The sequence below is a fragment of the Muscardinus avellanarius genome (assembly GCF_963383645.1).
Source record: "Muscardinus avellanarius genome assembly, chromosome: 15".
NCBI classification, from domain to species: Eukaryota; Metazoa; Chordata; class Mammalia; order Rodentia; family Gliridae; genus Muscardinus; species Muscardinus avellanarius.
The window spans coordinates 44,540,529-44,568,231 of NC_137801.1; the positions used below are offsets into that span (position 1 = coordinate 44,540,529).

At 36.1% G+C, this 27,703-nt stretch overlaps 1 protein-coding gene across 32 annotated transcripts in view; it reads right to left on the minus strand.

Moving 5' to 3' along the window:
- NRXN1 (neurexin 1) overlaps positions 1-27,703 on the minus strand; it is a gene marked incomplete at both ends in the record, with an annotated part of 1,249,621 nt that overhangs the window by 677,516 nt on the left and 544,402 nt on the right. For all 32 annotated transcript variants that reach the window (XM_080711553.1, XM_080711552.1, XM_080711543.1 and 29 more), the window contains 3 exons: positions 2,464-2,654; positions 3,732-4,113; positions 11,179-11,301. In XM_080711553.1, the coding sequence (XP_080567679.1) occupies positions 2,464-2,654; positions 3,732-4,113; positions 11,179-11,301 (696 nt within the window). The remainder of the gene's footprint in view (positions 1-2,463; positions 2,655-3,731; positions 4,114-11,178; positions 11,302-27,703) is intronic.

The following is a 27,703-nucleotide window of genomic DNA, read 5'->3' on the forward strand; positions in this document are numbered from 1 at the left end:
AAATGAAGGAACTTTTATTTTGTCTGCATTCAGAGTGGCTCAATCCTACATGACTAGAATGAAAAGAAAGAAGAGCTGGTCAATTCAGAGTAAGGAGTTCCTGTATAAGTTCTTACACCGATAAACTCTTCTACATTCCTGTGGATGTCCAGATGGGAAGAAGAAACAATGCCTGGTTGTTATTATTCATCCTTCAGATATCTCTTATCCATTCTGAGGAATTCAATACTTGATATCTTAATATTGTATAATATGCTATTCACAGAATTTATAGTTTTCACTTTTACTATTGAAAAGTCCTTTCTAATATTCACAAATATGGAACATTACATGTTTTAGTTTTCTTAAAAATCTGCTGTGTAAAATTCAAAGATTTGCAAAGGTACTACTACACGCACCCCCAGCAGAAGGAATCTATCACAGCTTCCTATTATGTTTTCTTTTATTTTTAGTGAATAATAAGCAAATATTCACTTCTTAGAAGATAGTTCCCTTCATATACAAAGAGATAAAACATATGGCTTGGCATGGCTTCTCAATGCCTTATATGTAGGGCTTTGCATGTCATGTACTCCTGTCCTGAACTGTGTCTTTCTAGATGTTTTAGTCTCTGATGTGGTTTCCATAGTTTCCAGTAAGGTCCATTGTGCTCTCTGAGCTCCCTTCTACACAAGCAGGGCACTGTCTTGCTTTAGCTGTGCTGCCTGGCTTGGTCAGTGCACTGAAGGTCACAATCTCCCCCCCCCTTTTTTTGGACAATTATCATCTAAGTCCACTGTGTGACTCAGGGGGGTACCCTCCACATAAGGAGAAATATGCACTCCATTCACTTCAATCAGAGAGAAAGAGAACAAGGTCTGGCTGCTCAATAGCATTTTCTTTGAATGTCATGTCATTTTTGATCTAAGATTTGTGGGCACAAATAGATTCTCTTTGAATGTAACAAGGGGCCATTGTGCAAGAAGAGAAACAATCATTACCACACATTTTATGTATTGGCCAAATAAAACAAATATATTCTGCAGGACAATAAATATATTCTGCAATTACAGAAAGTAGAACACTTTTCTTTCTTCTGTCACTTTATTTGAAAAGAGACAATGGGTCATAGTAGGAACTCTAGACAAAGAAGGAGAAACCATAGATGAGCAAATAAGGTGACAGTTATAACTGAGGGGGATGGGAGGAAGGAAGAGGGAAATTCTCTAATGCCCATGATGTACACTCACAAACATATCAAAGTCAATCACTAAGCCAAAAATGAGGAGGGAAGGGGAAGGAAAAGGAGTGGAAAGTGGAGAAGGGTTAAATGAGTGATGTGTGCATGCATGCCTCTACCATCTTGTAACCCATTAAGATGTATGACTACAATACACCAATAAAAAAGAAAAGAGCATTTTTTTAAGAATGAGTTCTGCTGGATTTTCTCTTGATGTATTTACCTTTTGAATTAAAGGGAAATATCTCATCAATATAAATTATCAGCTTTTTCCAAACAAAGCATCCCTGCAATGCTATCTATCTTTAGGGCTTTGCCATGCATCTGCCTAGAGCAGTAAGAAAAATAGAGGGCAATGTGATTTGGGTTGAATTCTCTCTACTCTAGCAGTTGTTTGCTCTTGGCAAGTCATTCAAACCTCACATTTCCTACATCTGAATGGCATGCCAATAATACCTTCTCCAATGTTGTTGTAATGTCAAGTGATACTATTTCTAGTGAGTCACAAAGGCCTATTCAAGTAGAAACTTCTGTTATTGATCTCCTCACACCATTGTTGATATGTCTTATAAGCATGACTTGCTCACTTGAAAAATATAAATAACATTAAGAAGAAAGGAAAACTTGGGCTAGTCATTCTTAACAATTGGCAAAAAAAATAACCTAAACTATAAATCTTTCCTCTCTGTGTGTGCACGCCTGTGTGTGTGTGTACAGTAGTTATGCGTGAGGAAGTGGAATGGGAGACAAAATCTACTATCAGAGACATAAATAGACATGAGCTAATCCAAGCTCAGGCTTTTGTTGGTCAGAGGGTCTGAAAGCATCTAGGAAGCCTCACTGAGGACAAAAACAGTAAGAAACTCTAGAAGAAAACCCTTATATGTCTGGTTATCTTGACTCCAAATCCATAGAAAACTGATGAGACCCAGCCAACTTGCCTATTTCTACTTTTCTTTATAATATCAAGCCTAAGAGTACATTTTTCTCACTCTTTAAATTTTAATCATGCATGCATTCTTAGGTGTTGCATTTTCTCAGCTGCTATTAAAAATACATATGTTCTTAGACATTAAAGCGAGAACAAAATCTTATGTGTTGTATTATTAATTATGTGTTGGAAATGAAACTCTAGCCAGCCTTTACAGAAGGGATACTCATGTGCAAATCTAAGCAGAAGATTTAACCCTTGTATACAGACCATGTGGTGAGATGCTTGTGCCTATTAATTTTCAAATACTTACTCTTGAGGTCTAAGTTCCTGGCTCCTGCAGTGATTTGTGTTGTGATTTTTGTGTCGATTTTTACAGTGTGGAGATTGCTGGTGTCCCTTGATATCATCACGTTGTGCCACTGATTGTCATTGAGTGGTTTATTTGAACTCCCTTTGATGAGGTTAGCACCATTTCCCAAGTCAAACACATAATGTAAGTATCTGGGAAGGAAATGAGAAAGGATAAAGTGTCATTGCTTTTTGAATGTTTGATGGAGTCAAGCCAGGTGTTACAAATGGAGATTTTTTTTTTTTTTCAGGAGGTTCCACTCTGGCTAGAAGTCCTGAGATTGAGTTATGTGAGGCTAATAAGAGGGTAAGAAATGGCTTCTTTCCACCAGATGCAGTATTTTTCACAGTGGTTTCCCCATTCCCTGCTGACCACACTGAAATGTTAGTTCTCAGTTTTTTTGTACCTGACTTTCTTTTCCAACTGAAATCCTTATGTTTATATGGGAAAGGAGGACCCATCCTTCCACATCAAGCTCAAATATCCACTCCCTACCCATTACTTCTTCCTAATTTCCCAAAGACTCTTCTGAGCCACTGTACATAATCATTTTAGGAAGCTCCTCATAGAGCTTTAGTTTTTTTCATGGAGTCACCTGTAGTCACTAGGCTGCATGTCAGTGGATGTCTGTGTGGCTCAGGGCTGGTGGGAATCTGAGACGTAAATGAGTGGTGAGAAAAAAAAAAACTGGTACAGTATATAGCCTACCGTAAATATTCAATAATATTCAATAAAGTAATGAATTAATTCTAAATCAATAGAAAGGCATCACATTTTCATCATAATTTTTAAAATTTCACAAAAATTATTCTAAATTATTCAAGAAATGCTAACATAAGATTAAATGAATTAAGTGGACTTTTGTAAAAATTAAGTAATACTTGAATTAGCTATGTAACTTAGCATAGACTGCTTTACAGACTTTTCAAAACCTTTGGTTGTGCATAGTGAGGAAATCAGCAATTGAGGTGTAACTTTCATAGCATGCCTACCATAAATGATAATCTGATGTTATTTGCAATTCATATGTGGATAGGTAGGCACGAATATACCTACACAGACTATGGTTTTACTCAGGATACCTGATATAAACAAATGCTTTATTTGTACCCCTCTTGCTCCTGCTCACCATCTCATATAACAATATATATTTTTTAATGAGCAGTTTTTGAACTTAAGGTCCATTTATCCAAAGTTTCATGTATTTGTCATTGAGCTGCTATACTTACCCTTTAACTAATTCAACCACAATAAAGTCATTTCCATCCCCACTGTTATATAGAATGAGTCCATCGAGGGATGTTGTCTTGAACTGGAAAAAAAGATGCATAGACGTGTAGGCTTGTAATGTAGCTAAGGCAACATAGCTCGATTTGGTCTTGAAAGTGACAGGGTCCGCTATAATGTTCCTGAAGCCAAATCTGGCATTGAGCTCACAGTAATCTATGTCACCGTTTTTACACAAGTCAATGTATGCCATGCCGTTAAATGTTAGGCTCTGCAGGTGTCCAATGAAGTTGGAGGGTACAGAAGAAAGATAGCGTCGTTCTGTGATGATGCCAGTCTCTATGTTATGGAACTCCAGCCTTGTATGGTCACCTGCCATTTGGCCTAAAAGAAAAAACAGTATTATTATTGTTTTTCTATATAAATATGTTTTCATATTTGGGCTTCCATGGTAATATTACTATGTGTGGGGTATTGGGGATTGAACTGTTGGGTATTCTCCCTCTGAGCTATACACCCAGCCCTTTTTAAATTTTTTTTATTTTGAAATGGGGTCTCACTGTTTCTAAGGGTTTGCTTCAATCTTGCTATCTCAACCCCTAAATACTGGGATTACAGATATATACCACCATGTCAACCTGCAACATTACATTTTAAAATACAAAATATAAAATACATTTTGGTAGTCATTTGCACATATTAAGACCTTTTATGATGATATTTTCTTCAGACAGGTTTTAATCCCTGTTCAAATTTTAGTTTTAACAAAAATCATTCTCATTAAGCCAGATGTGGTGGCGCACGCTTGTAATCCCCACACTCGGGAGGCTGAGACAGGAGGATTGCAGAAGTTCGAAGCCAGCCTCAGCTACTTAGTGAGGCTCTCAGAAACTTAGTGAGACCCTGTTTCCAAATAAAAATATAAAATAGGTCTGCGAGTATAGCCCGGAGGTAGAAAGCCCCTGGGTTTCACCTCCAATACCACACACACACACACACACACACACACACACACACACACACAAAATCATTCTCATTAAGAAAAGCTACAGAACATCGGGCGTGGTGGTGCAGGCTTGTAATCCCCGCATTTGGGAGGCTGAGACAGGAGGATTGCACAGGTTCAAAGCCAGCCTCAGCTACTTACTTAGTGAGGCTGTCAGCAACTTAGTGAGACCGTGTTTCCAAATAAAAGTATAAAATAGGTCTGGGAGTATACCCCGGAGGTATGGGTTCCACCCCTAGTACCACCAAAAAAAAAAAAAAAAGAAGAAGAAGAAGAAGAAGAAGAAGAAGAAGAAGAAGAAGAAGAAGAAGAAGAAGAAGAAGGAAAAGCTACAGAATATTTAAAAATGAAAGAAACAAAAAGGAAGGAAGGAAGGAAGGAAGGAAGGAAGGAAGGAAGGAAGGAAGGAAGGAAGGAAGGGAGAAAGAGAAGAGAAAAACATAAAAGAAAGGGGGTAGTAAAACCTTGAGGGCATTGATATCCCTAAATGATCCCATTAGAAATAAATTCATCTCAGTTTCATGATTAGGTCATGTTTTTCCTTTTAGAAAAATAAGTCATTATATATTTTCTTATATATAATAGAAACATGGAAGAACTACTTACTATTCTCCCAATAATGTACCATGAAAATATATTAGAAATTAAATATGCTCTTTTCACATTCTCTTCTCTGTGCTGAATTACACCCATAGCCTTCCCTTGTTCTTGTGTGCCAAACACTTTGGAAATTCTGTTATTGCTGCACTATGTCATTTTCCTGTGCCTTCATTTTAGATAACCAAATTGAACATAATATACTAATTAAAAGCACACCCAATTTTGAGATTCCAGTAAAATTTGCCACATTACTCAAGGTCTAATCTTTAAACATCCTACTGGGATGCATGATTGTAGATTTATTTAGTGATTTACTATTCAGCTCAGCACCATCCCTCTCTATCCCACCATATGTTTCTGTCAAACTCTTCAAAAGCCAGCCTAGACCCATCTTTATCTTCAGAGTGATGACTGTATTTTTATGTAAGGCTGAAGTTAGATAAATATATGGACATGTTTTCTAAATGGAAAACAACATAAATGGAAGGTACTGTTTGCTTCTGGTTCACTTCCAGCATCTTGTTCTAGACTAATTAAACTGTCATCTACTTTTGCTGCAACTCAGAAAGGTCATTTAAATTGCAATCAGATTCTTTCATCTAAGTTCTTGGCTAGCTTTCCTACCCAATTTGGAGCTGAAAAATTTATCAAGCTTCCCCTATCCCATCATCCATGATATTAATGAAAATATTAATTAGGGCTAATGTTAAAATTAGCTCTTGATAAAATGCACTGAACGTGGTATAAAGTGTAATAAAGATCGAATCTACTTGATCGCACTTTAAATAGTTTTACAAAATTTCATTTCTTTAATAAAATAGTAAAATACTTGAGAGTATTAAAGAATTGTAAAATGTAGAAGGTGTACTTTCAGTTATTTATAAAAATCTATTTATATACTTAATTATTTACTTGATTATAACCCCGTTGATTTAAAAATCCCCTGAACTATACTTAATTGCACTTAATTTTCAAGTAATCTTACTAGTCCTTAATTTTTCATGACTACCCTCAGGTCATCCTGGCAATTTTCTCTTTTTGGCTACTAGTTTGTCCTGATTCCCTTGCTATACTCTTTTTTGTAGAGCAAAAATATCACCATAAGTAATCATCTCATTTCTCAATCAGCATGACTATTTATTTATTTATTATTTATTTTTGGTGCTGGTACTGGGGGGGAGGGAACCCAGGTTGTTTTTTTTTTTTACCGCAAGGCTATAATCCCAGCCCTATTTTATACTTTATTTGGAAACAGTCTCTCACTAAGTTGCTGAGAGTCTCACTCAGTACTGAGGCTGGCTTTGAACCTGTGTGATCCTCCTGTCTCCACTTCCCAAGTGCGGGGATTACAAGCGTGCACCACCACGCCCGGCTCTCAGCATGACTTAAGATCATCTATCTGATTCAAAATACTTTTACATCTGCCGGGCGAGGTGGGAGGCGGAGACAGGAGGATCACACAGGTTCGAAGCCAGCCGCACTGGTTTAAGAGACCCTGCTTCTAAATAAAAATATAAAATAGGTCTGGGAGTGTAGCCCGGAGGTAGAAGGGCTTCCAGGAACCCCAGTACCACAAAAAAAAATATATACTTTTACATCTTAGCAATTTGTTTTTCTATATGATATTATTTCTCTTTCTGTTCTTCCAGTTCAATGACCTCAATATTGTTGTACAGACTTCTAACTTTTGGTAGCCACTAAAATCAGTCTTTACAAATTCCCAAATACAAAGCTTTAGAGACACCTTGATTTGATAAGTCATGCAGAATAAATATGAAAAAATATGAAAAATCACTTGGGCTTAGATACATCTGGTAGTTGCTGAATTAATATCTGAGTCGTAACATAGTGAAGTCCACTTCACTATAAAACTGCCATGTTTCTTTTCTTTTCCTTTTGGTACTAGAGATTAAACCCAAAGGCATTCTACCTCCAAGCTACACCTCTATCCCTTATTTATTTATTTATTTATTTGTTTGTTTGTTTATTGTACTGAGCTAAACTCCCATGCCTATTTTATTTTAATTTTGAAACAAAGTCGTGTCAGGTTGATGAGAGTCTTACTACTTGCTGAGGCTGTCCTTCAACCTGTCATCTTCCTGTCTCAACCTCCCACGTACTGAGATTATAGGCATGTGCTGCCTTCTTGTTTCTTTTTAAGGGTTCTATTAGTGAACAGCCAATAATAAGAAAGTGTCCAGAAAAATAATTTAATTCCTGAAATTAAATACAACCCCAAGTTGTCGAGTTTTTGGCAGCTCTAAAATAGATGACAATTTGTTTAGTAAGACTTATTTCAGTGACAAAAACAATACTTAATATCCATCTTTCTCAAAGGAATAGAGTTTTATGTAGTAGCTAAATAATGAAAAGGCAGTGAAACAATAGTGAAGAAATAACGGCTCAGTTAAAAGAAAAAAAATTTTTGTCTATTTTGAAAATCCTGTTCTTACTCTATTAAGCATCTTTAGTCACATAGACAATAACAGCAGATATATTTTCTGCTAGGGGAGAATCAGGGCCTGTAAGCAGTATCCACTAAGGGAATATTAACTGTTGTTTTCTAAAATAACTATTTCCTGTTATGATTTACTCAGTGCTTAGTTTTCATCAGTAATATAACATTTATACAATTTCATATGTGTGATGTGTATATAAGAGTAAAATGCCTCAAAAATCGAGGTGTTTGGGATATAACAAGTTGACAGTAATCTGCAATAAGAAAAAAATATGAAGCTGGGTGTTGTGGTATATGCCTGTAATCCCAGCTACTCAGGAGGCTGAGACAGGAGGATTACAGTTACAGACTAGTTTTAGCAACTCTGAAAGAACTTGTTTCAAAATTATATCTACACATCTATATTTATATTATTTATATTTTAAAAGGATTAAGAATAAAGGTGCTGTAGATCAGTGTCCCTGGGTTCAATTCGCAGTCTCTCTCTCTCTTTCTCACACATATGCATACACATACACACAAACCCAGACACACACCAAAAAAAAGTCCCCATCAAAATTTAACCCCAATGAGAAGTTTCCATTGCCACTTTTGGAAAAATTTCTCACACTATGTAAATCAAAGCTAAATTTTTATTATGTATTATTGACTTCACTAGATCTTTGACCAAAAGAAAGCAATGAAGATGATAGAAAGTAATAAGTAGGTAAAAAAGCCAACTTATTTATAAACTTAGCATTTGGATGTATACGGTAATTTTTAGGCAGAGGAATGAGAAGAAGAATCACAAACTAATCCTCGATTATTTTTAGTTGGTTTATTGATTATAGTAATCTGTGCAAAGCAATTCTGAAACTAGATACATTATCAGATTAAGCAAATGACATTAGTGGGAGTCCATATTTTTATCTTGGAAGAAAAGTCATGAAAATATAGAATGTGGGAAGTAAATTTATGTTTTCTAAAACACATGTATGTGTGTTTTTATGCACACATGCAATATATCTGCATGTGCCTGCATATTTATATGTATATGTAGGTACAAATGTATATACTTGATTGTGCTTCCTATCTGTGCCTCACTAAAGGGTTAGGAAAAAAAGACTTCTAACTCCAGTGACGTTGAACTTACCTTACACCCAGATCTTTGTTTATATTATTCCTTGCTAAATGGAAATGAGATGGCTAATTCCAGAAATGGAGCATGGTAAGTAAAACTTGTGCGCAGAATATCACGTTATAATAGAAGAAAATACTAAACTGAGTTTGAGGTAAATCACAAGGTTGTAGAGATAAACTTTATAAGACACCAGCTAAAACTGGGAAAATATGAGCACCAAAATGATTAAAAGTTATTATAAATTGTAAAAATATAAAAACTTGTAGACTTATACCAATAAAGAAGGAGTGATCAAAGAAGAATGAGAGAAGCAAAAAGGTAAAGGAAAAGAGAAAAAGAAGGGAAGGAGTGAAGAAAGGACTATTGTTTGCAGGATAAAGTAAAATGCTGCTGGATATGGTGGTGCACACTTGCAATCCTAGTACTTGGGAGCTAAGACAGGAAGATTACAGGTTCGTGGCCAGCCTCAAGAGCTTAGACTATCGGCAACCTCGTAAGACCCTGTTTCATAATAAAATAGGGCTGGAGGTGTAGCTCAGAGGTAGAATGCCCCTGGGTTCCATTCCCAGTGCCACACATACAAAAAAATAAATTAAACATTTTATGACCATCTTAGCAAAGCCTGAACTAGGCAACTATCTTCACTAGATGTTAAATCTTGGGTGAAACGTTGATAAAATAGAGTATATGGGCTAGGTATTATTATGTCTTTCCATAGACAGTTTATTAATTGCAATAGAGAAAATAGTAATTATGTAGTGACGAAACTGGACAACCAACTTGTGCCTCCAGATATAATCCTGCAAGAAGGTCAGCATGTCAAAAATGTGCTATTTCATCCAAGGATATGAGACCTAAATTCAGTCAGAAAGAAACATCATCTAAGCACAAAGTGAGTAACTTTACATTAATACATAAAGAAGAATTACATACTTGAAAAATTTTAATGTCATAAAAGACCAAGATTATAGAAAACTAGAGAGACATGACAACTAAATGATAAATCTGATCTTAGGTTGCATTTGTTGCTGGAGGGGAAAATATTTTAATAAAAAACATTGAGAATATTGACAAAGGTGGAATATGTATGATATAATAGAAAAATGTATTGCTCCAATGCAAAATTCACTAAAGTTGGTAACTTGTATTTTGTTAGATGAGATGATGCTCCTGTTTTAACCTGCTGAAGTATATAGGCATGAAAGGTCATGGTTTATGTTACTTTTCCTCAGCTGGTTAAGCTCCCCATTGATAAAGTTGATTATTCTCTGAGCATGGTACCCTCTGTAGATTGAATATAGGGCAGACATGTTTTATCTGCCCATGACTATCTTGTTTTGCACTAAAATAATTAACATGGAAATGTTTTTGACAACAGAAAAATGGGCTAATATCCCAGTGGGCAGTATACTAGGATTTATTTTCAGAAAAGGTTAAAAATGCTGATTCCTTTTTCATTTGGCTTTTCTATATCTCCAGAGAAGATCATAATACAGCTCACTTTAGTTAGGATTTTAAAAATTGGGGATTGAACTTGACATCCTTACTATTAGAGTTTAACCAACTGAGCTGAATGACAAAAAATGATTTATTATAGCCTAAAATGAAAAAGCAGTTCACCTGACAAAATGAAAAAGCAATTCACCTGACAAAATGCCAATATATCTATCAATTTTAGAAACTAATGCATAGAACTTGTTACTGTAAATCACCAAAATATGTAAGAAACAGAAAAACCGAAGATAAATTGACATCTCAGCCATGACCTGAATATTTTATGAAGCACTAAGATAATTATTGAGCCACAAAATTAGAAAGTAATTTATTTTTGAATAGTTACAAGACAAAGAACATGATATAAAAAGCAGTATTCATTTGGGTGGAAATACTTAACAGGCTGTTTATTAAGTAAAATTGTTAACAAAGAAGTTGAAATAAAAAATGAAATGGATGAGACAGGCATGGTGGTGCAAGCTTGTAATCCCAGCATTTGGGAGGCTGAGACAGGAGAATCAAGGTTCACCAACAGCCTCAGCTAATTAGTGAGGCCGTTTGCAACTCAGTGAGACCCTGTTTCAAAATAAAGAATAAAACCTAGGTCTGAGGTTCCATCCCCAGTACTGCAAAAAAAAAAAAAAAACCCAAAATGGAATGGATGTATCAGCATGGAGTTGTGTATTAGCCTTGGCTTGAGATACCACATGCAAGAAATAATAAAGTGTGAAGATTATCATAAGGAAAGGCAACACAGACAGCAGTACTTACCTGTCATGGCCTGTTGATCATCCACTGTTAACTTTAAACTTTTTCCTCGACGAACCACACGCACTGTGTGCCATTCATTATCATTGAGGTTATAGCCAGCAAAAAGGGTCTCGGGGCCTTTGCCTGTAGAATATGCCAAATGGTCATTATGGATACTCAGAATCAGTCAAGCAAATGAACCTCACAGAAAGTTGAGAGAAAGAGACAAAGATGGGGAAGAGAGGGAAAGGGAGGAGAAAAAAAGGAGGGAGGGAGGGAGGAAGGGAGAGAAAGAGAGAGAAAGAGAGAGAGAGAGAGAGAGAGAGAGAGAGAGAGAGAGAGAGAGAGAAAGAGAGACTGGCTGGACAAATTTTTCAAGCCCATTAGAATCATAGCAAGCAAAGAAAATGATAAGTTAGCAAACATTCATGTGTAACACTTCTAAGAATCTTTAACTTTATGCATCAATCTAAGACAACTAAATTAACCTGTTGTCATAAATAGGCACAGTCAATGTGGCATTAGGAAGCCTCCCAAATTTGCAAACTTTTAAAAGGACTTAGCTGACTTTTGCAATGATCATTTTCTTGATATCAAAGTGGTTATGGTCATATAACCTCTAGACATCTGACCACAGATGATTAGCACATCATTTATTTATTACACTGTGATAAGAAGGCTAGGTGCCAGATTTGAGTGATAGTCACTCTTGCTATTCAGCTTTTATATCACATATCTCCAATATTCACCAAGTTCCTATGTTCAGCAGCCTCCTATTTTGTCTAAACACTACAACTAAAAACCTCCTTATCGCTACTCGACCTATATGCTGCAAATATCTGTGTATGGTGGAGCACTTTCTATGCATGTGGGTAAAATATTGATTTAAAAGAACCAAAATAAAGAATGCACAGCTAGTCAAGGGCCAAGTGTTGAGTGGGAAAGGAAAGAACTAACATTAGCTGGCAGTAGAGGGCAGAGGTTCCTGGCAAATAATCAGAAGAAAGAAAGCAAGTAGTGTAGCCAACTGAGAAAGAAGTGTCCAGTGAATCTTTAAAAACCTATGCAAAAGCCGGGCATGGTGGCGCACGCTTGTAATCCCCGCGCTTGGGAGGCAGAGACAGGAGGATCGTGTAGGTTCAAAGCCAGCTGCGTGCGCTGGCTTAGGAGACCCTGTTTCCAAATAAAAATGTAAAAATAGGTCTGGGAGTGTAGCCCGGAGGTAGAAGGGCTTCCAGGAACCCCAGTACCACCACCACCAAAAAAAAAAAAAAAAAAAAACCTATGCAAATAGAATTTAATAGACTTAGCACAGACATATTATTTCAGAAAGGTATTTGTTGTAAAGTATTGAAATAACAAAACTAGACTATATCTCTCTTCAACTTAAAGAAAAAAGCTTTTAATATAACTGAAAAATTTTATTACATACATATATATATATATATATATTAATGCAAAATTATGGTTCACTTAGAAAAATATAATTAAATATATATTATTTGACAAGGATTTCTTCCCCTTTTTTAAGTATCGAAACTCCCTGTTATATTAATGGAAGGCATCACATCGTTGAGTTTCTTGACTTTGCTCTAATTCAGGATCAAGATTGGGATTCACAATTTTTTAACCAAACTGTACCAGAAAAAACAATTGATGCCTAAGGATCATAGAAAGACATAGAAGCCAAGACACAGTCCAGTGAGAAGAAAGGAAAAAATAAAAAGGAAAATAAGTCAAGAAACAAGTGGGAAGAAACAAGAGGCCATTCTCATGAGATCATCGTTTGCTTTCAGAACCATAGGGTGCCGACCTGGTCCTTGATGTCTCTCTAATGGTATATTTCTGAGGCTTAAGACTAACAAGTTATATAAACTAAAATTTGACAGGTCAGTCAAACCTTGGAACAGTACCACCATAAAGATTATAAATGATCTCTTTTGTTTCTCTATAAATATCCAGATACATGAATATAAAAGATTCTGGGTAGAACAGCTATGAGAGATTGATCACGAAAAAACTAGAGGAAGCCTGTTAGTTCAGAAATTTTTACAAAAATGCTATGAGACCAAATGTTGAAAGGAAGTTCCAGGATCAGAGAAAGAAACTCTTTCTAGTTTGAATATCGAAGAAAGAATTGTTTAATAACTCTGCAGCAGCTTAACCATCCTGCTGGTAGTAAGGGTCATCCTTAGTTTTGATCTTTGAAAAGAGATTATATAATTTGAAAGCTACTTTTAAAGGAGACATTTTTCTTAGCAATATCTGCTTTTGAAGCAGTTTTATTTTTTAATTTTAAGTGTCTTCTGTGATGGGAAAGAAGCATAAGGGTGATATCATCATTATACCCCATTCTGGACTTGATCTTGCAGTAAAACCATAATGCTTAATCTATGAGACAATTATTTCCATAACAACGGGCGGTAAATCCAGTTAAAAATAACTCTTTGGCTCATAAAAAATCTCTGTGGGCCAACTTCAATTTCTATTTTGCATTATTAAAAATATGAACAGATCAATTTTGAAGACAAGGTTTCAAAAATGTACTTAATATCCCCAATTCAAAACAATGTTACTCATGCAACAGAAAGTACAACAGAAAGGGAACTACCCTAAGAGTGGGTGTTAGTAATGAATGTTTATTTTATACCAGGCACTTTATCTGTTATTTCACCTTTACATTATCATTAATTACACATGTGGAATTGAAGGCTTAGAAAACAGCTATTACCAAACCCATTGTCACACAGGGAGGTCTGACCTACTCAGTCTCTAAAGATGACTAGCAACCTCACGTCTCAGTCTCCCCATATCTAACCAAAGGAGGTGAGAAAGATGTCCTTCGTGAGCATTTTCAGTTTTTCCTAGAGAATGATTACTCTGTTAGGAAAACCTCCACACCCTCTGCATAAGCCATGTTGGAAGAAAAGCTTTACATAACATACTCTCTGCCTAGAAATGCTCCTGGAGACACAGCATAGGAGAGAAGCCACTAATTTAGGACCTGTCTCCACTTATAATTGTTGATTTTCTGAGTCACTCAGTCTCTAGTCCTATCCATACAGTGAGGAAATAGCCTAGCTGCCTTATATAGTTCCTTTAGAATGTCACATTTTTACAGAAACTAACAGTATATAGAACTATTAAAGAAAGATAGCATAATCATTGTCATATTGAGTTGGGCACTGTTGTCTTCTTACCAAAATTTTAATGGTAACTTTTTAGTCAATTGAGCTTTTAATGGCTTAAATTTCTTTGGGAATTCCCTTTTTAAATGAGGCTATGAAAACATCTCAATTATGCTAATACCTTTCTCTCAGAAATAAAATGTGCTATAAACTGAATATTTGTGTCCCCCTCCCCAAATTCATACCTTGAATTTTAAACCGTGGTGAGATTAAGAGGTGGGGCTTTTGAGAGGTAATTAGGCCTTTGATAGTGCATAAAGTTAAAACCCTGAACAGGATGAGTGCCCTTAGAAAAAGAGGAAGTGACCAGGTGTGGTGGCGCAGGCTTGTAATCCCCATGCTTGGGAGGCGGAGACAGGAGGATGGAGCAGTTTCTTAGTCAGCCTCGCTGGCTTAAGAGACCCTGTTTCCAAATAAATAAAAAATATAACATAGGTCTGGGAGTGTATCCCAGAGGTAGAAGGGCTTCCAGGAAGCCCAGTACCACCAAAAAAAAAAAAAAGAAAGAAGAAAGAAAGAAAGAAAGAAAGAAAGAAAGAAAGAAAGAAAGAAAGAAAGAAAGAAAGAAAAAAAAGAGAGAGTGGTGCAGTAGGGTAAAAGCAGCTATGAGCCAGGCAGACAGCCCTTGCTGGAACCAGATTGCAGTCTTTAAGCATTTATCTTGAACTTTAAGGGTTCCAGAATTGTGAAAAAAAAGTCTATTTGTTTAATTTAACTAGTCTGTGGCATTTTGTTGTAACACCCTGAGTAGACTTAAACACTGAGTAATATTTTGAAGACTTTTAATAAAGTCCAAAGCATTGTTTCTTTCGTGTGTGTGTGTGTGTGTGTGTGTGTGTGTGTGTGTGTGTTACTGGGGACTGAAACTAAGGGCATTCTACCTCTGAACTACACTGAAAACCCCATTTTTTATTTTTTTATTTTAAAACAAGGTCTTGCTAAATTGCTGAATGCCTCACTAAATTGCCTCACTAAATCATGAGAATAACCTTGAACAAAAACTGTGGTCATCATGTCTAAGCCTCCTATGTAATGGGATTATAGGCATGTGCCATCACTTCCAGTCCAAAGCAATTTTTAAGCAAAGCATCCCTCTTATTTTATGGGGAGTTATGACTTATATGCAATTTTACTTGATTCTTACTGTAACCTATTATTTAAGCCACAAAGGTATCATTTTTATATTTTTTAGACTTAAGAAAGCAGAACAAGAAAGGTTATATGAGTTATTTTAGTCTCAGAATCTCTAAGGAATAGAGTTACAAACAAGATCACAGCTGATGAATGGCCAGCTGTGGGCAGGCCTCAATGCACCTCTCTTCTTGACCTGCAGGATCATTAGCTGTGGGAAGGACATTTTTATGAAAATGGAAGATCTTAGGATCTTGTTTGTAACTCTATTCCTTAGTCAAAGTTTGACTAAGAACTTGTTTTGCTGTCCTGACTTCTCTCAAGAAAAATATAGCATAAACTAATTAATAAATGATCAGTGAGAAACAAGAACTACTCCATTCTGTGTGCCATAGCAGCCTCTTTTTTATTTATTTTTACTTTATATTTAATTATTTTTTTAAAAAATTTGGCCGGGCATAGTGCCACACTCTTGTAATCCCTGCACTTGGGAGATGGAGACAGGAGGATCCTGCAGGTCTGAAGCCAGCCTCGCTGGCATAAGAGACCCTGTTTCCAAATAAAATATAAAGTAGGTCTGGGAGTATAGCCTGGAGGTAGAAGGGTTCCATCCCCAGTACCACCAAATAAATAATAAAGAAAGAAAGAAAGAAAGAAAGAAAGAAAGAAAGAAAGAAAGAAAGAAAGAAAGAAAGAAAGAAAGGTTTCTGTAAGTTATAGCTCAGGCCTCAAACCTGAGATATTTGAACCCAAGTACTGGGATTAAAGATGTGAGCAATTGTGCCCAACTATCCTCTTTCTTTATGAACAGGTTGTGTAGAACAGGTTAAAATTTTGAGTGGTAAATTAATTAAGTGATCTGTAAGGAATATATTCTTGTAGTTATAGTAAAGTACTCTCGCCCTGTTTGAGGAATCAGGCTTTTGGAGAGCCGTGTGGAGACTCTAACTTGGCATTTCTTCCAGTGACCTGCCTTGCTCAGGACATGTACAGTTGTGCCTGTAAAAATCCAGGAGCTAAACAGGGCAGTGGTTTCATCATTATTTTAAAATCAATGGAATAATTTTTTTCACATGTATTCTTGCATAATTAACATAAAAGTCAAAGAAAGAAAGAGTTTCCCAGCTTTCAAAGAAACAGATTAGCTGAGTGTGGTGGTATACACTTATAATCTCAGTATTTGGGAGACTGAGACAAGAGGATTGCAGGTTTGAGGCCAACCTCAGAAACTTAGTGAGAACCTAAGCAACTTAGTAAGACTCAGTTTCAAGACAAAAAATAAAAAGTACTGATGTTGTAGCTCAGAGATAAAATGCTCCTGGGTTCAAGCAGCAGTATCCCTCCACCCAAAAGAAATCATGTTAACTTGCACCTCAAGGTGCCACCTAAACCCTTTACTCCACAGAGCCCTGTTTGTAGTCACTGAACCAAGGTGCTCACTTCTTCCCTCAGAAAAAGAATGATGTTCTTGATCAGAAAACTCTAGCAAAGGCTTTTAAAAGTCATTTGCCAATAACCCTTTACTTTTAAAATAATATTTGGCTTACAAACACGATTTTGTAGATGATGACTTAAAGACTATTAATCCAGGACATCTTTATTATGCATAACAAGGTGCACAGGTATTCAAAGCTACCACTCTTTGTCTTATCAGCCTTCTAGCATGCATGACCTGTGCTCACTTAATGAGGATTTGGTTAAGTGTTTTCTTCTAATACCATAGGAATTGCGCAATAGTTTCTTCTCTGATTTTCTATCCACCAGGAATCTCAGATTTGGGATTTAGGCTATATTTTAGCAATTTGATTTTTTTCCTTTAAAAATTATATTTTGACCGCCTTTTCCAATGAATAATTTGTAAATTATTTTTGAATCACTTTAAATTCTATTTGAAACTTTTGGGGCATAAATCAATAAGCAAAGTTATTTAATGAACAGCTTTCATTTCTTTCTTTTCTTTTCTTTCTTTTTTTTTTTGTGGCACTGGGGATTGAACCCAAAGATATTTTACCTATGAGCTAAACCTCCAGTCCAATTTTATTTCTTTTTTGGAAACAAGGTCTCATTAAATTGCAGAGGGTCTCACTAATTTGTCAAGGCTGGCTTCGAACCTATAATCTTCCTGTCTGGGATTACAAGTATGCTCCAGCAGGAGCTTTCAAAAGATAAACGGGTACTGATTACAACTCTTTCATATTTCAGAAAGCTCCATGAGAGGTTAGTTGATTTGACTCAATCCTCCTATTTGCTGGCAGGGTGAGAGGAATACCTGGACCCATGATTTATCTGGAATCTGCTTCATCACCTAACTGTCCTGCTGAAATTTGAGAACATGTTTTGATCTTTTCATCTTTCCATATTTCCTCCTTTTTATGTAAATAAACAACAGAACTGTTCTAAATACATTTTAAATAGGCCTTCCGCTTTGGGTGACAGGATCCATGCAATCTACGAACAACCTCACTGCTATACACAGTTTTAGAAACTATGCTGAAACCGGTGTGTTTTTATTTGTACATGTTTATATTTGGTTGAAAGGTGGATGCTCATACATTTCAAAGGACAGCAGCAGCAGCATGCATAGTAGAAACAAAGTGAATTTGGGTGAGAGTCATACCAACCTAGATTAAAAAGTAAGTTTTTTTTCTTTTCTGAATGCTTAAACTTGGGAAAATCAGTTGGTTTTTTCATATTTCCCTTCAGTCATCTGTAAATTTTTGATAATACCTACCCTTCTTCATGGTTTTGTTGTAAAAACTAAGGAAAACAACAAATCTTATGTGTTATTTAGGTACCTAGTACTGTATGTGAATTCAGTGAATATTAGTTTGCCTTTTCTGCAGTAAAAAGCAGTATAGGGTTCTGCAAACCACCACTAAAGAAAAAGTTTGATTGTTGAAGATACTTATACTATATATAGAAACATATAACAAAAAGAATATACACAATTTTTATTTTGAGTAACATACTGCATAGTATTCTTTTTAAAGTAACTACTCAAAGTACAAATCTTTGGAATATTTGACCTTTTAGTATGCAATTTTGCAGTATCTACTTTTGGTTATTTAGTTCCAGAATATTCACCATCAATATGAAAATAAATCACATTTGCAAATGGATCTGATATCAGTCAATAAAAACTTGTTTAATCTCACTGGAGTAAGACAAGATGCACATAATGATTTGGATCCATTTTGCTAGGAAATATTTTGCACAAGTGTTCTGTGAACTATTTAAACTGGTTTGTAATTGGGAGGATAGTGAAAAGTAATAGAGAAAAATAAAATAAATATAGGAAGCTTCAAAGTAATACAAGTAGAAACATCTAGGAGATGAAATTCACAGCTGCCTTTGGAACTGAGATATGAATGTAGGTGGTTAGAAATATAGGAAAAATTAGAAATACAGGAAAACCACACCCATGCCATCTATATTTGGATTTTCAAGACATTTAAACCTGTGTGTTAAAGGCAGAAACATATTACATCTTTTCATACCCTTTAGGTATCTCTCTCCCTCTAGTGGTATATTTTAAAAATGTTAACTGCTGGGTGGAGTGGAACACTTGTAATCCCAGTACTTGGGAGGCTGAGACAGCAGGATGGAGATTTGAGGACAGCCTCAGCTACTTTGTGAGACCCTCTGCAACTTAGTGAAACTTTGTTTCAAAATAAAAAATAAAACTGAGGTAGAGCTAGGAGGTAGAATGCCTCTGGGTTCCATCCCCTGTACCACACACACACACACACACACACACACACACACACACACACACGTACACGATACTAACTACATAAATAGACAATCTCTATAAGGAACTCAGCCTTTTCAACATTAAATGTAAGTGATTTCAGGATATATGAGTTTTAGATTTTATAGTATTATTTCAATGGTTCATCTGCTTTCTCAGTTAAACTATTTTTTGAGCATGAAGATTTTTATGGTGTTTTGCAAAGCCATCACCTAAAAAACCCTACTTAGATGATAGGCAGCTAGAAATATATATAATTTGCTTTCTAAAAATCATTAATCTATTCTCCAAATTATTAATAATAGGCTGTATTTTATCATAGCCATCTGGGATAAAGATTTCCATCAGTGTCAAAGTGGATCCGTAAGTTTCCACAGTTTCTATATTTATGCATGACTAATCAATCTTTTTCAGGCCATTAGGCTTCCTACAACGTCCAGTAACTGAATGAAAGAAAGAGAAGATGCAGCACTACAGCATCTTAGAATGAGGAAATGCTAGAACTGAATGGTCCATGTCTTGTCTGTGGTTTATCCTTACTCATTTATTTTTGGTTACATGGACTGTATATCCAATTTAATTTAAAACTATTTTGTGCTGAACACTAATCTCAGCATTGGGGATGCTTCAACCTGGAGTCTGAAAGAGCATATATAGGAATAGGTGGTGGGTCAACATACCTTTTCTGGAGTGTACCAGAGAATAAATACATTTGGCTTTGCAAGCCATGTGGTCACAACTGCAGTTATTGGGCTTTGCTCTGGTAGTGTGAAAGCAGTCACAGAATATATGTCCACAAATATGTATGGCTGCCTTTAAATAAAATTTCATTTATTAAAAGAGATTTCTTGTGGGCTATAGTTTTCAGGCCCTTTTAAGGGTCTGAAATAAAACACAAATAAATGGACAATTTAAAATGTCATTTCCCAGCTGGGTGTGGTGTTGCACACTTGTAATCCCAGCATTTGGAAGGCTGAGACCCAGAGGATCATGGTTCACAGACAGCCTCAGCTACTTAGTGAGGTCCTCTACAACTCAGTGAGACCCAGTTTCAAAATAAAGAATTAAAAATATGGCAGGGGGTGTAGTTTGGAGGTCGATTGCCCCTGGGTTCCATCCTCAGACCCACACAAAATAAAATGTCCTTTCCCTTAAACTTTTACATTGAGTATTAAAGAAATAATAGTAGGAAATACTCATAGGTTTAAGAATCAGGATATATGAGTTTTAGATGCATTGCTACCATTAACTCTAGCATAATCTTCTTGGTATTAATTAGTCTTTTATTTCTCTAGGTCTTAGTTTTCTTAGCAGTAAAATAACCAAAATAAAAATTAAAAGCAATTTTAAAAGGTGTTAAATGATATACATTAATTCTAAATTCCCTATAATTCCAGACCCTATAAATCATTAAAGTCTATTCCTTTTCTGCAAATTTGGAAGGCTTCATTAAAAAGCATAGATCCACTATATGATCCGCTATACCACTCCTGGGTCTTTTTCCAAAGGGGTTGAAATCAGAGAACTACAATAACATATGCATACCCATGTTCATAGCAGCACAATTCATAAGAGGCAAAATATGGAACCAACCTATGTCTCCATCAACAGATGAATGGATTGAAAAATTGTGGGAAATACACACATGAAATATACTCAGCTATAAATGAGAACAAAATCAGGTCATTAGCAAGAAGATGGAAAGACCTGGAGAACATTATGTTAAGTGAGATCAGCCAAGCATAGAAAGAGAAGGAATATATGTTTTCTCTAATATGCCCAAAGTAGGGACTATTAGGAATACCAGAGGGACTCCAGTTAATGGAGGAGAAACTTCAGCAAAGCTGGAATGAAAGAATAGAAAAGGAAGAAAGCGGAGGTTGATTAATGGAGGAGCTACATCCGAATATATGTAAAAGTATGAATATAGCATGGTTAACCTGGACACTCATTGGTGGGAGGGGGAAAGGAGAAGAAGGGGGCAGGAGAAGGCAGCAAGCAGTCTGAATGTATGCCATTTTCAAAATGTTCCACATAAAAAAATAGTGTGTGTGTGTGTGTGTGTGTGTGTGTGTGTGTGTGTGTGTAATTAGGTTACTATCTATATCAACTTTTCCAGGTACTAATTTTTGTCAGTTGCCAGCCTGTGGAGGTAGCAGGACACTGTAGGAAGATGGAAACATCTCTGTGACATGGTAGGAAGAGTAAGAGAAAAGGCTTTGAAACAGAAGCAAGAACTGCCCCTGCTTAATGCCTGCATCATGGTTCCTGGCAGCAGCATGTCCTATCTGCATACAACAGGAGGTTGTGTTTCTCAGGCTGTCAGTATGGCACCCTTAGTAAGCCATTTGATTTTGCTGTTAGTTCCTGGTTTTAAAATAATTACTTTTGGGAGAGGACTTCCGGGAAGATGGTGACCGAGAAAAGCGGGGCTTAAGAGCCCCACTAACAACAAATCTCCATTACCACAAAATCAGCACCTTTCACAGCCAGAAAACACCATCACCAGTGAAACAAAAAATCACCAGGCTCCAGAGAGAAAGCGGACTGAAAACAGAGCCACAGAGGAGATACAACCGGCCTCACGCCCGAGGACACGGCAGATGCGGCAGCAGCGCCATACTGCCGGCGGCACCGGTAAATTCACGAGACGGCTACAGCAAGCCGAGGTGAGCCGCTGCGGAACAGCCAGGCAGGATTTCTCCGCGCAGAGAGCATCTAAAGTTCCCAGTGGCCGAGCTCAGCACACGCTGCAGGGATTCAGAGTGGAAATCAAAACCAAGAAGAAAAACACCAGCCCCACAGCCAAGGGCGTAGCAGCGGCGCCATATTGCCACCGGCGGCAGCAGCACCGAATTCAGCGAGGCCAGTACAGCTACATCTGCGTACTCAAGAAAAGTGAGTCAAATTGCGGGCCACAGAGAAGAAATCCCAGTACTGTACTCCCTGGGACTTGACCCAGTGGGGGAGGGGCGGTGGCAGAGATATCACACCATAGGAGAACATGCAACCTGGCACCCCCCACAGTCTAAAGCAGCCTCTATCGACTCCCTGGGTCAGAGACTCTGTGATACAACCCAGTAAAGGAGTAGTGGGGTCTGAGATACTACTGACTCGAGATCCAGAACACCTTAAGAGAAGTCATAGTGACCCAAGGGAAGAACACAGAGAAGGCACAAACTTCCGAAATCATGGGAAAGAGGAATAATACTGGAGCAATAAATGCCCACAACCCCACAACATCAGAACCCGATAAAACTGAAAATCAGAGATTTCTAGAAGATCAAATCAGGAAAATAACTGTAGAAATAATAGAGGTGCTTCGAAAAGAACTCAGAGAGAGCCAAAAAGAGATAAAGGATGCAATTAATGAAGTAAAGGCCTCAATTCAAAGCACAAACAACCGATTAGAACACATGGAGAACAGAATCTCGCTCTTAGAAGATGAGCAATCCAAAAATGAACGCATAGTTTCTAATCTAGAAAAAAATATCCAACAGCAGGAATCTGATATTGAGGAAATATGGGCCCATTTTAAGAGAGCTAACCTAAGAATAATTGGAATAGAGGAGGGAAAAGAAAGTGAAACCAAAGGGATCAACAATCTCTTCAAGGAAGTAATAGCAGAAAACTTTCCAGACATAGAGCAAGAGGTCGATACACAGGTCCAGGAAACTTATAGAACTCCCTTTAGACAGGATCGGAGAAGGGGATCCCCATGCCACATCATTGTCAAAATGACCAATGTGGAAGCCAAGCAGAGAATCTTAAAGGCAAGAAAAACAAAGGACCAAGTGACATTCAGAGCCAAACCAATTAGAATCACTCCAGACTTCCCAAACCAAGTCATGAGAGCCAGAAGGGCTTGGAGTAACATATTCCAAACTCTGAAAGAAAACAACTTCCAGCCAAAAATTTCCTACCCAGCAAAACTTTCTATCAAATTAGATGGAGAAATAAGAAGCTTCCATGAAAAACAGCAACTGAAGGAATTTATGTCTTTAAAACCAGCACTAGCCGGGCGTGGTGGCGCACGCTTGTAATCCCTGCGCTTGGGAGGCGGAGACAGGAGGATCGCGCAGGTTCGAAGCCAGCCGTGCTGGCATAAGAGACCCTGTTTCAAAAATATAAAATAGGACTGGGAGTGTAGCCCGGAGGAAGAAGGGCTTCCAGGAACCCCAGTACCACCAAAAATAAAAAAAAAATAATAAAACCAGCACTAGAGAAAATACTCAAAGAGATTAACTACAAAGAAGAAATAGGTAACACACTCCAGAACTAGAGAAACAAGATTTTCCATCCAACAGACAACTAAGATTGGTTATCTGTGGAGATTCATTATTTATGTTAGTCTTTTACCTATCTCTAAAGGGTATTGTTTGCCTTTATTGTTGTTAATTTTTAGGATTTCTAGTTGGAATATTAATATACCTTCAGATATAGCAATTGGAAATATTTTATCCCATTCTATTAGTAACTGTTAACTCTGTTTACATTGTCTTTGGATGTACAATATTTTTTATTTTTTAGGGAGTTTGTATACTCTTCTGTTGCCTGTGCCATTGAAATCATAACCAAGAAATCACTGCCAATTTCAATGTTGTGAGGTTTAATGACCCAGATTTTCTCCTAAAAGTTTATAGTCTTAAGATTTATATTTAGGTCTATTATCTATTTTGAGTTAATATTTGTATATGGGATTAGGTAAGGGTCCAATTTTATTCTTTAGCATGTAATTATTATTTTTTTAACAATATTTAGTTAAAAGATTAATATTTCCACCACCAAATGTTTGTGGAAACCTTGTCAAAAATAACTTGACAATATAGGGAAGAATTTAGCTCTAGGCTTTTATTTAACTCCAATGGTTTATATATCTGCCTTTAGAATAGTACTACACTGTTTCAATTATTGTAGTTTTATATCGTTTGAAATCAGAAAATATATATCTTCTAGCTTTGTTCTTTTTCAAGATCGTTTTGGGTACCTAGAGTCCATATTCCATATTAGGATAGATTTTTTTCTGAAAAATAAATATATAAATATATGATAGTTTCACCTAAAAATAGAAAAAAAATATTCTCTGGTAAGAAAGAAAGTAAAAAGAAATATTGAAATGTTATCTTTAAGTCATCAAAAGCTTGGTATCAGACAAATGAAACTGTTATGTGAGATTATCATTTTTAATTTTAGATAAATTGCCATAATACTAAATGTCAACTACTAAGCCAAGCATGGGAGGGAGGGACAGGGAGAGAATGGGGTGGGGATTGGGTGGGGGCTGACTGGGAAAAGTGTGCATGTATGTCTACAAAAGTATGTATCCTACTATGATGTATGAATACAGTGCACCAATAAAAAAATAAATAAAAAAAATAAATAAAAATAGTTGGGAAGTAAAAAAAAATTACTTTAAAATAGCCCAATTTTTGCTTAACAAAAATCAAAGAACAGAAAGTCATCATTCCAGATTTCAGTTTTATCTTTCTCAGTTTTACATACTTGGCTGGGAGTAAAATCTGTTTGTTTTTATTTTCTTTTGAATAAGCTGGAATATTTAATTGTAAGTTAAAATTAAACATGTAAATCATACTTCCAGATTCCTCTTTTGCTACTGCCTTACATTACTAAGGACATCACAAGCAACATTTTTTGCAGGCCCAGCACAAATTGAAATTGTTCAAAACTAAGAATCTCAAGATACAGATAGCAGAGTATTAACTACAGTATAGGGCCCTTCTAAGCACAGGACCCTAAGTGATGGCACAAGTTTCATACTGTTGAAGCCAGTTCTGATTGGGAGTATAAATTTTGTGAGCATTTTTTTTTCCATACTGGGGATGGAACCCAGGGGCATTTTACTTCTGAGCTACACTCCCAGTCCTATTTTTACTTTTTATTTTGAAACAGGGTCTCGCTGAGTTGCAAAGGGCCTAAGTAGCTGAGGCTGTCTATGAACCATGATCCTCCTGTCTCAACCTCTCAAACTCTGGGAATACAAGAAGAGTGTGCCACCACACCTGGCTTACTGTCAATATTTAATGACATATCCTCCGGGCTACCAAATAAATTGTCGCCAGCCCGTCTTGCTGGTCAGGCCTGGTGTCAGTCACCAAGACTGGGCTTAGTGACAAGTTAACTGGGTGGGTGACAGACCAATCACTCTAGTTCTTTGAGAACTATTTGGAATGTTTTTATAAGGAGTGATTTACCTTTACTATATAAAGAGGTATTTATATAGACCCAAAAGACAAAAACACATTTCTTTAAACTTAAAATTATTAGAAATACCTCTCCCCTATCAAAAAGTAGTTTGAGAAAATAATATGAAGCCAGACATTATGCCTGGACCTATCTGTTATAAATGAACACTAATAAAATAAGAAAGGCATTTTATAAGCTTTAAAAAATCTACTGAAGAAATTTGTCAGATGCCAATCACAGTGCATAATTTTTTTATTGGATTATTACTTAAATACCTCCTAGTTTTTTTTAACTTCCTAAAATATGTCTATTTTGTTCTGTGTTCTGAGAGATTTGTAGCCTACTCCCACAAGTTATTCACTGTGTGGCCTTAAGCAAACCACTTATATCTTCTGTTACTCAGTATTCTTATCAGCCTAATAAACTCATAATACAAATAATCCAATATATAACTGGATTCAATATATTTTAACACTAAAATAGACATCTGATGTATTACAAGCTCTCAACTATAATAATGATAACTATTATTACTATTATTATCTTTTCAATGAGTCTAAAATCTCAGAGAAAATATGCTAAATACTTAAGCTCAGTGCCTCGAACAAAATAAGCATCCACCAGGTATTTGTTGAATAAATTTGTTTGTTTAGATTTTGTAGGTTTTTTTGTGGTTGATGAAATACCTCTTGGTACTAAATTTAGCCAAGTAGTTAATTAAAAATAACTTCATCCACTTTTAATCTTCATTCATGAAGAAGTGCCAATAAAAAGATACCTCTGTTCTCTTGTTTTTATATTTGAAGTATAGAATCCGGTAAATCCTATAGTTGGAGAACATTAGCAGGCAGCTCACTTAGCTGTTTGGATAATTATTTGTACAGCATTTTGCTCAGTTGCTTTACAAGTAAGCTTAATATCATACAGATTGGGAGAGCAAAATGATCTAAGGCCAGCAGTGAGGAACTCCTTTGCAAAGTGATTAATTGGCTTAGAAGCTAGGGAACTCAAGGATTCATTAGCATGTTATGATAAGAAAACTTGGGTCATGTCTGAAAGAGGTCTGTTCTTGGCAAGCCTTTAGAAATGACCTCTTAGGATTCCCACCATTTTCCTAAATCTTAATAACTTTATTCAAGTATTCACAAAGTAAATGCTAACATGTATAGGTGCCTCGCCTCCAGTTCCATTTCTTGCTAAATATTGTAGATCTAGACAAATAAATAATCTGTTTAAATCATCTACTCAGAAATGTTTGGCCCCTATTGCTTTGACATTGATTGTACCCATTTATGACAAGCAAGGATCTGATATAAATATTTTCAATGCAAAAACACACATTTTAAGAAATATAATTACCTTTCAAGAACATAAATATAGTTACAAATGGTCACAAATCAAATAAATACATAACTGCAAGAATGTTTTAAGAAAAGATATCTCTAAATCTAATCTAGATCAACTTGCAAGTCTAGAAAGCACAATAAAATAAGTCTAATTTAATAAAAGTAAAAATTTGGACTGTGATTTTATTTTAAGAAAAAATTTCATTTCCAAGAATGCTTATCACATAATGGGATAGCTAACACGTATAAAATTAATAAAGAGTTAGTGTGTTTTAAATATGCATTATAAACCAAAAATGTATTTATTGTTGGTAAAGTGTGAAAAAGGATATACTGATTTATACACAAACTTTTGAAATGTGTATTATGAAATAACTCAACAATACCAAGCTGCCCAAATGAGAAAAAATTAAAAGCATATGGATATTTACAAATACTTATATAAATATTTAATAAATAGCCATGAGTTATAGTCACAAATGCAAGTTTTATGTGATTAAATCTACTATTCCTTGTCTGAACATCTATTATAATAGTCACACAATTTATTTCTATGAGCAGGTCAAGAGAAATGTATATTTTTGCATAATTCAAAGACAATGGCTTTATTTGTGCTTCACTTTCAACATCCTATTGTTTAATATCACAAAATGAGCAACTGAATTCACATTTGGTTCACTGTTAATATTTCAGGATATTCTAATGCAAGCTTTTTCCAAAAGTAAGAAAATACTAGCCGGGCGTGGGGATGAATGCTTGTAAAACCCACTCTTCGGAGGCGGAGACAGGTTCAAAGCCAGCCTCTGTTGCTTAAGAGACCCTGTTTCCAAATAAAATACAAAATAGGTTTGGGAGTGTATCCCGGAGGTAGAAGGGTTTCCAGGAACCTCAGTACCACCAAAAAAAAAAAAAAAAAAAGAAAAGAA